At 34.9% G+C, this 12,721-nt stretch overlaps 1 protein-coding gene across 8 annotated transcripts in view; it reads left to right on the plus strand.

Annotated features, from left to right (window-relative positions):
* The window catches only part of LRRCC1 (leucine rich repeat and coiled-coil centrosomal protein 1), a 40,271-nt gene extending 28,261 nt beyond the window's left edge, over positions 1 to 12,010 (plus strand). For 3 of the 8 annotated variants that reach the window (XM_064384329.1, XM_064384331.1, XM_064384327.1), the window contains 8 exons: positions 1,648 to 1,833; positions 2,589 to 2,763; positions 3,099 to 3,215; positions 4,510 to 4,673; positions 5,080 to 5,288; positions 5,379 to 5,516; positions 8,341 to 8,476; positions 11,306 to 12,010. In XM_064384329.1, the coding sequence (XP_064240399.1) occupies positions 1,648 to 1,833; positions 2,589 to 2,763; positions 3,099 to 3,215; positions 4,510 to 4,673; positions 5,080 to 5,288; positions 5,379 to 5,516; positions 8,341 to 8,476; positions 11,306 to 11,428 (1,248 nt within the window). In that variant the 3' untranslated portion in view covers positions 11,429 to 12,010. Of the gene's footprint in view, positions 1 to 1,647; positions 1,834 to 2,588; positions 2,764 to 3,098; positions 3,216 to 4,509; positions 4,674 to 5,079; positions 5,289 to 5,378; positions 5,517 to 8,340; positions 8,482 to 11,305 lie in introns of all 8 variants that reach the window. The other 5 variants (XM_012471006.2, XM_012471008.3, XM_012471004.3 and 2 more) reach the window with 3 other exon arrangements.
* Positions 12,011 to 12,721: the final 711 nt, after the last annotated feature.

Here is a 12,721-nt window from a genome sequence, read left to right on the forward strand (position 1 = left end):
TTTGTCCTCATCTGATTTGACCTAGGTGCAGCAATAGACAGGGTCAATAGCTTTTTCCTCTTCCATACTCTTTGTTTGCTTGGTTTCCAGTACAATGCATTTCTTGGTTTTCTGGGCTTTCCGTTATGTCACTTTTCAGTCTCTTTTTGTTAGTTTCTCTTACTTTCTCCACAACCTCATTATTGCAATGCCCAAGTTTTCAGCCCTTAAATTCCTTTTGTTTTTTTATAAACATTCGTTCTCTTGGTAAACTCCTCCAGCATCATGATATCCCTAGCCTAGACATTTTGCATGAATTCCAAACTTGTGTGTCTAACTACCTGTTTAACATATTCTACTTAACTGCTGATTTTCCTCGCAAACCTTCTACTCTGACATTTTTCCCGTCCCAGTTAAAGACAACTCCATCCTTCTAGGTGCTTAGGCCAAAAACAAAGTCATTGTTGATTACTCTTTCTCTGACACTACAGTTTTAGTACCTCAAGAGATTGTGTCATCATTATTTTTAAAATATACATGTGACCATTTCTTACCACCTCTAACACAGCCACTCTGGTATGTCACATTATCTTGTATTATATGAAGAGCTTTCAGGTTAATCTTCCTGCCTCCATCCTTCCCCTACCCACCTCTGTTTATCCCAAACACAGCAGCTAGAATGTTCTTTTAAAATGTATGTTTAGTAATATAACTCCTCTCCTCAAAGACTTCCATTTTCCCTCCATTTTATTCAGAGTAGTGATCAAAATACTTCACAATCTAGCCCTCTGATTTCATCTCCTATTACCCTCCCCTTTATTTATGCCCCAGTGACATCACCCTTCTTCCTACTCCTCCAGTATATCAGGCACATTCCTGCCTAGAGCACTGCTTTCCCACACGTTCGCATGGCTCCATTCCTTACCTCTTTCCAGTCATTGCTCCATTGTTACCTTCTTAGCAATTATGCCGGTTAAAATTGAACCCACATCTCCCAACTTCACAAACCTTTTACCCAAGCATATTATATCATCTAACACGATATATAATTTATTATGCTTGTGGTTATATTGTCAGTTCCTGCCACCTAGAATTTAAGCTTTATAAAAGTAAATTTTAATCTGTATACTCACTGATGCATTTCAGTGCCTAGAACAATATCTGGCCGCCCAGGCTGGAGTGCAGTGATGCGATCTCAGCTCACTGCAACCTCTGCCTCCCAGGTTCAAGAGATTCTTCTGCCTTGGCCTCCCAAGTAGCTGGGATTACAGGCACTCACCACCACACCTGGCTAATTTTTGTGTTTTTAGTGGAGATGGGGTGTTACCATTTTGGCCAGGCTGGTCTGAAACTCCTAACCTCAAGTGATCTGCCCTTCTTGGCCTCCCAAAGTGCTGGGATTACAAGCATGAGCCACCATGCCCAGCTCAAACAAATGAGTTCTGGCTTTAGATTTGACACTAATTCCTGGATCACTTTAGGCAAATACAAAATGATCATCCTGGATCTCTGTTTCATCATCTGGAAATTAGTAGATTGAAACAGATTATCTTTAAATGTTATTCTTTTGCTAAAACTGTGATTCTAAGAAAGATGTAAACTATTTCCAGAAGCAAATATTCTAATTATTTGGAGAACTGCTATTTATAATACAATTTTGAAATATAGGTTAAAGATGGTTTTGAAAATGTTGCAACCGAGTTAGCAAAGAGCAAACACGCTCTTATTTGGGCTCAACGAAAAGAAAATGAGTCTTCCTCTTTAATTAAAGATCTGACCTATATGGTGAAGGAACAGAAAACAAAACTCACAGAAGTTTCTAAATTGAAACAAGAAACAGCAGCAAATTTACAGGTAAGACTTTGCAACATTATTAAATTTTTTATATTATTTTCTCAAATGGATTGTGACAATTTCAGGAAGTACCCAAAAGGAGCTTTTAAATGATATTTATTATATATTGCATATAAGAACAAAAACTAAAGAAATTAAACTTGTGATTTCACAGATTATATTGCTTACATCAAGATAGCATTTAGGTAAAATAGGTGAACTAATTTTAAGAAACATGTTAAATTAAATAGGTGCCAGGAGTACAGTGACACAGTAAAAATTGTGAAAGTGATACTCAAATGGTTAAAGTTTGGGAAGCACTACTTGGATAGCTGATATGAATTTTGTGGTGATGATGCTGATAGTTTTAGATATACTTAGATGTAATAATCTTTAAATTAATGTCTTTATTGCTGTTGTCTCAATTTTAAATATTAATACTGTTTTACCCAAAATAACTTATTTCTGGAAAATGGCTTTTAGACTATTGATATAAATGCTTGGTAAAATTTTTGAGTTTTACAGGTATAGTTGCTGTTTAACAATTTTAGAATAAAATTCATATTGTTTAAAGGAGTTGCCTCTTAAACTTGGCTGTTTATTTCATGACCTACATTTCTCTTTAGTTAGTAAAACTAAAACTTCTATGTAAAATTTGGTAATGTTTACTTATATTTGCTTAAATAACATTTTTTCTCATTATAAGATGGAAAAAATAGAAAATAAAGAAGCACTTAATATAATAATTCTTTTTTTATTTTTTCGGGGAATATAAGAATCAAATCAACACCCTTGAAATTTTAATTGAAGATGACAAGGAGAAGAGTATTCAAATAGAACTTCTCAAGCACGAAAAAGTCCAGCTTATTTCTGAGCTAGCAGCAAAGGAATCACTAATACTTGGTTTAAGGACAGAAAGAAAAGTATGGGGACATGAACTGGCACAACAGGGTAAAATTCTCAGATTTTCAAAGGGAAAATAGCTTATTCTTATAAATGAGCAAATCTGGGTATTGAGAGAAAAAGGCTCAACTCTGCCTAAAGATGCCCAGAAAAAAGGTGATGCTTTATCTGGAGGGCTAAGTAGGCATTTGCCAGCCCAAGGGGAGATGCACACCTCTTAGGAAATGGGAAATAGTTTATTATACCAATGAAGAAGTTATGGCTCTGATTTTTTTTAATTTTTTTCTGATGATAATTTGACTACTCTTCTGAAACGTGTACTTTTACAATGCAACATCTAAATATATTGGTTTTGTTTTGTTTTGTTTGTTTTGTTTTGAGAGATTTGCTCTTGTGGCCCAGCCTGGAGTGCAAAGGCACAATCTCAGCTTACCAAGACCTCTGCCTCCTGGGTTCAAGCGATTTTCCTGCCTCAGCCTCCCGAGTAGCTGGGATTACAGGCATGTACCACCACGTCTGGCTAATTTGAATTTTTACTAGAGACGAGGTTTCTCCATGTTGGCCAGGCTGGTCTCAAACTCCTGACCTCAGGTGATCCACCTGCCTGGGCCTCCCAGAGTACTAGGATTACAGGCATGAGCCACTGCATCCGGCCTAAATATATTGTTAAAAAATTTTTTCTTTTTTTTGAGATGGAGTTTCACTGTTGTTGCCTAGGCTGGAGTGCAATGGCATAATGTCGGCTCACTGCAACCTCTGCCTTCTGGGTTCAAGCAATTCTTCTGCCTCAGCCTCCCAAGTGACTGGGATTACAGGCATTTGCTACCATGCCTGGCAAATTTGTGTATTTTTAGCAGAGACGGGGTTTCCCTGTGTTGGCCAGGCTGGTCTTGAACTCCCGACCTCAGGTGATCTGCCCACTTTAGCCTCCCAAAATGCTGGGATTACAGGTGTGAGCCACTGTACCCGGCCAAAAATAATTCTTATACAGTGATTTTAAGTTATTTGTACAGTATACATATTTTCTGATATATGCAACATTTATTGTGTATGCACAAATTAAAATATATGAATGAAAACTAGGTTTCAGTAAACCCTCAGTCTCATTCCCTTTTGTATCACTGTAAAGCAAGAGATATATACTGGTTGTTTTTTTTTTTTTTTTTTTTTTTTTTTGAGACAAGAGTCTTACTCTGTCCCCCAGGCCAGAGTACAGTGGTGCGATCTTGGCACACTGCAACTCTGCCTCCCAGATTCAAGCAATTCTCCTGCCTCATTCCCCACAGTAGCTGGGATTACAGGCATGCACCACCACACTGACTAATTTTTTTGTATTTTTAGTAGAGACAGGGTTTCACCACGTTGGCCAGGCTGGTTTCAAACTCCTGACCTCAAGTGATCCACCCAGCTAGGCCTCCCAAAGTGCTAGGATTACAGGTGTGAGCAGCTGTGCCCAACCAAGATATTTGGTCTTAATGGAGCATTGCTTATTTGTTCATTCCCTGTAGGAATTTTTAATATGCTCTTTTTTGTTTGAATGCCATAATGTGAATTAATATTACATATCTGAGTTACTTGTTCTCAACTTTATTTCTGGTTTCAGGTTTTACAATAGCCACAAGTGTTTAAGAGGCCTTCTTGTTTGCTTCCCTTTTCCTCTTTGTATTTCCCTATTATAAGCTACGTTTCTTTATTTATTTTTATTATTATTGTATTATAGATTGTTAGAGTTTAATAAGATACAAAACCCCCAACGTGTTGTAAAGTTTGTAATTGATGATTTTTGTTTCTTAGGATCTTCTCTAGCTCAAAATCGTGGAAAATTGGAGGCTCAAATTGAAAGTTTATCTAGAGAGAATGAATGTCTGCGAAAGACAAATGAAAGTGATAGTGATGCATTAAGAATAAAGTGCAAAATCATAGAAGACCAAACTAAAACTATTAGAAAATTAAAAGATGTAAGTTTGACATTTTACTTTGGTTAAAGAGCAAATGACAGGTTTGAAAATCTGGAGACCAAAATATCCAAAAACTGTTTTTCAGTGTTTCCCAACTGTTGTCAAATTTGGAATAGACTATCATGTATTTCTTTTTATAATATTTGCCCCTTTGCTCTTAAAAAGTTCTACATGATGTTTATTAATTTGGAATTAACTTTACTTAAGAATTTAATGGAGAATCTTATTATGGCCTTTGGAATAACTGTAAATACTTAGTGTCAATCAAGGGTAAGGAGTCACAAGAAAATGAATCTTTTATGTGTTTAAAATGTTATTTTAAAGGATAAATTAAACCATCTCTAATTAACCAGCATATGAAGCATTTAAAGTTAATAAAAACAAAGTACCAATTTTTTTCTTGAAGTGCTTACAAGAAAAGGATGAACACATCAAAAGATTACAAGAAAAGATCACAGAAATAGAAAAATGCACTCAAGAACAACTTGACGAAAAATCTGCACAATTGGATGAGGTACTTGAGAAGTTGGAAAGGCACAATGAAAGAAAAGAAAAACTAAAACAACAATTGAAAGGAAAGGAAGTAGAACTTGAAGAAATTAGAAAAGCTTACAGGTATTATACAGTACAGTATTTCCCACTGAGAAATAAAATGTGGCTTAATAATTTCATAAACCCAATTTATTTTTCCAATTCTCATATTAGTACACTGAATCAGAAGTGGCATGATAAAGGAGAACTTCTATGTCATCTTGAAACACAAGTAAAACAAGTGAAAGAAAAATTTGAAAACAAGGAAAAGAAACTTAAAGCAGAAAGAGACAAAAGTATTGAACTACAAAAGTAAGCATTAAATTCTAAAGGATTTGAGATCTCCTTAATTGTAAACACTGGGATAGGTGAAATCTGTGTAAAGAGAGGAGGGCTAAAAATGATGTAGGACAAAGTTATTTGCCAAGAAGTTTATTTTCATTTCATCTGTAAAATGAAGAGAGCAGTAGCATCTACCTTAAATGTTAGATAAGAGGTTGACATTTTTTATATATGTGTGTTTATTTATGAATAGATATGGATTATATGAATTATCTAGTTCTCATAACAGTGCCTGACACATAAGAATTGCTACATGAAGCTGTGTGCAGTGGCTCACACCTGTAATCCCAGCACTTTGGGAGGCCAAGGTGGGTGGATCACCAGAGATCAGGAGTTTGAGACCAACCTGACCAATACAATGAAACCTCATCTCTATTAAAAATATAAAAAATTAGCCAGGCGTGGTGGCAGGCATCTGTAATCCCAGCTACTCAGGAGGCTGAGTCAGGAGAACCACTTGAACCTGGGAGGTAGAGGTTACAGTGAGCCGAGATTGCACCATTGCACTCCAGCCTGGGCAATGAGAGCAAAACTTTGTCTCAAAAACAAACAAGAATTGCTATATGAACAATTTGTTTTTGTTACTATGATAGTTTTAAACTCTGTTTGAATGAAACCAGCTAGTGATATTTTAGTTGTTGTAAGTGAAATTTCAGGAGTCTGTTGGTTGACTACCAAGGGCAGTAAGCTCCTGAGGAGGATAGAGGACATTTAGATAGCAATTGCCAGCACAAGCTGAGGATGAGAGCCAATTTTAAAGAGAGGAAATAAAATGTGTGCCTGGCTGCCACTGTTATGTGGGTTCCATAAAATACTCAAGAGTAAATAAGGTTTTACTGTATTAAAAAATATAACTAGACTTGTTAAAAATAATTTATAAAGTTGATACCTTCAAAATTAAGTAGCCCAGCTTAATGATTAGTTCTCATGTCAAGACAGAGTGCTATAGATAACATGGCTATGGATAGCCCAAAAATCTCATTTAAAGATAAGTTCTAATTATATCAACTCTAATGTAACCTGGAATTTGATTTCTTGCTTTGACTCAGTCTAATGAGAAAGTGTTGCTATACTCTGCAGAAAGTTTTGGTTGATAGCACAGTTGTTTTCCTTTGATAGACCCTGTTCCACTTGGCATTCAACCAAATACTAATACAAGAACCTTGGCTTGGAATCTGTTGCAATTTTTTATCCTGCCAGCAACAAATTTACAATTAGGAGTCTTTCAGTTTCTAAAAGAAAGTCATATTCTATAATTAGCAAAAATATAATAAAAATTATAAAACCCAACAATCTTTAGAATCTTTTCCATTGCATTATTTATTATATCATTAATATAAAAATACAGATGATTTTATACATGAATTGCCTTTATGACTAAGATTGGTATAAATACTTTTTAATTTAATGGAATTGTAATAAAATACGCCAATTATTGTTAATAATAACAGGTTTTACTTGTATAGCATTTTACAATTTATAGGTCAGTTTCTTCTATCTTATTTTGAACCCAACAGTAATCCTGTAAGGTTGGCAGAACAGGCAGGATTATCCTGTTTTATAGTTGAAAAACTCAGTTTGTGACTTGCCCCTAGTCACTTGGCTACTAAGTGGTACAATTTTAAAAAAGCTTTTGATGCATGTTCCTAATGTTTAATCTTTTATTACTGATTGCTGTACCAAAACCGGAAGAGTGCTCTTTTTATGAATGTTACTTTTGTAATAGCATTATTTGTATTTATATAAAGGACTTGGTGTTTTGCCTCTAGTATACTTCCAGTACTAAAATTTTGTGAATACCATTTAATGTGTTTTGTCCACTAAGCATTACCATAAGGAAGCCACAAATACATATTCATAAGCTTAAATCATCTGTAATATGCAATTCTCAAAGTATCACACTGAAAACATATGGGGAAAAAAGATTGATAGTAGTCATCATCTGTGAAGGTGCTTATAAACTGTACCCTTAAGCCAGATGGTGGCTCACACCTGTAATCCCAGCAGTTTGGGAAGCCAAGGCAGGCAGATCACTTTAGGCCAGAGTTTGAGACAAGCCCATCCAACATAGTGAAACCCTGTCTCTACTAAAAATACAAAAAAATTAGCTGAGCCATGGTGATGTACAGCCTGTAATCTCAGCTACTTGGGAGGCTGAGGCATGAGAATCACTTGAACCCAGGAGGCAGAGTTTGCTTTGAACCATAGTCATGCCACTGTACACCAGCCTTGACACAGCAAGACCCTGTCTCAAAATAAAATAAAATAACAACTAAATAAAAACTGTAGACTCAAAATAAATGGGGAAACAGAGTACTCTAAGTTTCAGAAAATGAAAGTATAAAAAACTTTTATATAGTGATATATTATCACTATATAAATATATTTAAAAATGCATTAGTGATATATTATCACTATAAGTTTTAGAAAATGAAAGTATAACAAACTTTTATATAGTGATATATTAGTGATATATTATCACTATATAAATATATGTAAAAATATATTAGTGATATATTATCACTATATCTAAGTTTCAGAAAATAAAAGTATAACAAACTTTTATATAGTGATACATTAGTGATATATCCCAACCTAATTGTTAACTTAGTAGATTCTGCTGGATGATGAACTACTTGTATCTTTAGTTACCCTGTAATAGCCCTTCGATGCTTTCATAATGCTGAGTTCCATTCCATTATGAATGTGAGCCACCCGAGAAGAAATAACATCCTAATCTATACATTCACACCACATATACACATGTATATGTGGGTGTTCTTGTTTTTTTAAGGAATGCAATGGAAAAGCTTCATAGTATGGATGATGCCTTTAAAAAACAAGTTGATGCAATTGTTGAAGCTCATCAAGCTGAAATAGCACATCTGGCAAATGAAAAGCAGAAGTGTATTGATTCTGCAAATTTAAAGGTGCTGTAAGTAAAATTCACAGTAATCAGTATATTACATGAATATAGCTAAATAAATTGGATCTTTGAGAATTATGAAGAGCAAAGGCAACATGATCTCATGAGCAAATAGATATGAAGAATGTTGCCAAAACTATCATGAAATCAGGCTAAAACGTTGGTAGTACTTACATTCATTGTAGAACATAATTCTAGTTTCTAAACAAAAATTGTACATTTGATAATAGTGTGTACCCTCTCTGCTCTCTGGATAAAAATTTCATATCAATTAATCTTGGATAGAAGAAGTCTGTTTGGTTACACATAGGCAGGGTGAGAATCTGAATGTATTAAACATACTCTATCACCACCTTGGAAAAAGTTATCAAAGAGTACTTCATTTGGGTTCAAGACTGTCAGTTTTATTATCTCAATGTTATTAATAAAATCATGAGTTTAGGGTGATGCTAAATCAGAGGCAAACATCAGAAGCACCTACGAAGCGTTTTAATAATACATATTCATGAACTTCCCCTCAGAGACTCATTAAGTCTGGAGTCAGGCTCAGGTATTTTTTTAATTCCGTAGGTGATTCTTATGTGACCTCTGTGGTGATATTATTATGAATTTCTATTTTTTCCTGATTCTGAAGTGGTAATAAGAAACTAAGGTATCTGTAAAACTGGAGATCCACAAATCAGCAACTAGAAAAGAGTTCACCAACAGAAAGGCAAAGTAATACTCGATGTAGAAATTATATGACTGGATGCGATGGCTCAAGCCTGTAATCCCAGCACTGTGGGAGGCTGAGACTGGTGGATCACTTGAGCTCAGGAATTCAAGACCAGCATAGGCAATATGGTGAAACCCTGTCTCTACTAAAAATATAAAAATTAGCTGGGTGTGGTGGCACATGCCTGTAGTCACAGCTTTTTGGGGGGACTGAGGTCGCAGGATTACTTTAGCCCAGGAGGCAGAGGTTTCAGTGCACCGAGACTGTGGCACCGCACTCCAGCCTGGACTACAGAGCAAGACCCTGCCTCAAAAAAAAAAATATATATATATATATATAAAATCAAGGTTGTGTGGTTAAATTACATTATCCTCAGGACTCTATGCAAAGAAAAGAAAAAGAGGGAGTAAGGTCTTTGGAAATAATCACAATGAGTAAGAAGTATAACTTGTCCAAAATTTTGTTTTTTGTTTCATGTAAAGAGACGTTCCAAATGTTTTTCTTAAAAACTACCAAATGTAGGTTGGGCATGGTGGCTTATACTTGTGATCCCAACACTTTAGGAGGTTGAGATGGGAGGGTCACTCAAGACCAGGAGTTCGAGACCAACCTGGGTAACATAGCCAGACATCTTCTCTACAGAAAAATTTGTTAATTAGCCTGGCATGGTGGGACAAACCTGTAGACCTGTGTACTCCGGAGGGTGAGATGGGAGGATTGCTGTGGTAAGCTATGATCATATCACTGCACTCAAGCCTGGGTGACAGCAATATCCTATCTCAAAATTTTAAACATCTATCAGATGTTTAACAAGGGTACATCAGGTAATACTAAATAAGGTTTAAACCTTAATAAGTTTTCAGGTAATACTGAATAAGTTAATACTAAGTAAGGTTTAAGTATTACCCTTAATACTAAGTAAGTTTAAGGTTTAAACAAGGGAAATGTTTGAAGTAATATCAAAGGGAATAGTTTTAGAAATAGCACTAGAGCTTAAGTATGATAATTAGGTTTGCAGGCAGGGAGTTATGAGAGATCACATACTGGCAATTATTTAAATTAGGAGAAATACTAGTTTTCTCAGGGAAAAGAGATTGAGAGATCTATATTAGGGGTTAGGTAGCATGACGTAAACAGAAAAAGATGGTCATATTGGTAACATCAGAAGTGTTATGACATTATAGGAAAGAATTTCAATTAGAAGTTAACAATATCAACTACAGTGACTCCTAGGAGAATGTAGGTTAGGAATAAATGGTAAAATGATCTCTCAAAAAGATGGTAATTATAACCACCAGCAGCATTTTTAGAAAAGCTGTAGGTACTACATTAAAGATAGGGTTTCTTCGGGGAGGGAGGTTATTTCAGTTTTAAAAATCTGTAAGGAACTGGTGTTTAAATTGAACTTGTGACTCAGCATTGATAGCAGCATAGGACTATAGAAAGATTAAATCAAAAACCTGGGATTCTGTCCTCGCTATGATATATAGAAACTGTACAACCATAAACAAATTTTCTAAACTCTAAATAAAGTGTGTGTGTGTGTGTGTGTGTGTGTGTGTGTGTGTGTGTGTATTTTTTTACTGAGATGGAGTTTTGCTCTTGTTGTCCTGACTGGAATACAATTGCATAATCTTGGCTTACTGCAGCCTCCACCTCTTGGGTTCAAGTGGTGCTCCTGCCTCAGCCTCTTGAGCAGCTGGGTTTACAGGAGCATACCACCGTGCCCAGCTAATTTCATATTTTCAGTAGAGATGGGATTTCACCATGTTGTCCAGGCTGGGCTCGAACTCCTGACAGGTGATTTGTCAGCCTCAGATTACAGGCATGAGCCATGACTCCCGGCCAAGTTAAAATATATTGCCATGTCTTTTGCACAAGAAGTTTATGAAAACTAAGTAGATAATATATTAATGTATGAAAGTACTTTGTATACTGTGTAAATACTGTATTTTTCCTATTAGTATTTAAGCAAGTTACATTTTACTGACATTTCTTTAAATATATCACAAATTTCAAAATGTGTAACAATAAATTGTGGACCTCTTCTTTCAGAATGCATTTTAAAAATACATTTTCTTTAAGAAATTAAAATGTAAAATTTACATATTGATTTAGGTTCATCAGATTGAACAAGAAATGCGTGAACTTTTGGAAGAAACATGCAAGAATAAAAAAACAATGGAAGCAAAAATTAAGCAGCTTGCTTTTGCTTTAAATGAAATTCAGCAAGATATGTGATGGTTCTGAGAATGAATTTAATTGAAATGAACCAGCAGACCTATTGTAGAAATGATTAAATATTGTAATAGTAGTAACTGCTATGACTTTGAAATGTCTCTTTCTACATATTTCATTATGAATATATTTTTAAAGACTTCTGATCAAATATTTATTAATTGTATATGTAGGTTTTTTATAATAAATTGTCGACAATTATGTCTGTTAGAAAAAACTATCATAACTAGACTTACAACATTTTTATTGTTTCTGTACTATACATTGTTTGGTAATTACACATTTGCCTACAGATTTGTAATGAAAAGATTAGTATTTTGACTATATGAGGGAAAATATTTTAATCATTGTTGTTGCCTTATTGTGATGATGAAGAACTAATTATATTTTTTGTTGTCATTTAGTTAACGTAGCTCAATTCTTTTAAAGTGCTTATGTAGCCAAAAAGCATTTGAAATTTGTATGATAAAAGATGTGGCATTCTTAAGAAACCATATGTAGCCATCTCCACATCACTCGTTATGACCGCTTTTTTTAATAATGCATATGACTTTTCATTAAATATTACATTTGAGGTTTTTTAAATATTGTCTGTTCCTGAAGAGGAACACCACTGTTCCACCTTCATTCTCCCTTCTAATCGCTGTATGTGAAGAAATTCTGATATTGCAACTAGAAGCAGTAATTCATTTCATTTCATACCAGGTCATGTGTTACTATTTCACTTTTGTCACATCATATGCTACGTATGCAGAACAAAAATCTTAAGTACTATGTCCCTCTTCTATTTCTAAAAGGAAGAAAATATACATTTTCTTGATATCAGTACTGAACTAAGTTTTTAAAAGTAAATGGAACAAAAATAATTGCTTCATAAAGAGAAGGCCCCATTTCATTATAGATAATCTTCGTGTTGAAATTTGTGAGACATCAAACATACCAACATGTATAATGGGAGTCTTAGAAGGGGGATAAATATTTGGAGAAGTAATGGCTGAAAACTCCCTCAGTTTGATTTAAAATACCTTTACATGGCTGGGTGCAGTGGCTCATGCCTATAATCTCAGCACTTTGAGAGGCTGAGGCAGGAGGATTGTTTGAGCCCAGGAGTTAAGAGACCAGCCTGGGCAACATAGTGAGCCCTGTCTCTTAAAACACAAACAAAAAAAAAACTACAAATACAAGGTTTTAGTAAAGCCTGGGATAAACATAGAACTACATCTAGACATGTTTTATAGTGAAACTGTTAGGGAAGATCTCTAAAGGAGCAAGAAAATTTTCTCATACAGAGGAACA

The sequence above is a fragment of the Aotus nancymaae genome, unplaced genomic scaffold (assembly GCF_030222135.1).
Source record: "Aotus nancymaae isolate 86718 unplaced genomic scaffold, 86718_ANA_hifiasm-v0.15.2.pri h1tg000036l, whole genome shotgun sequence".
NCBI lineage: Eukaryota > Metazoa > Chordata > Mammalia > Primates > Aotidae > Aotus > Aotus nancymaae.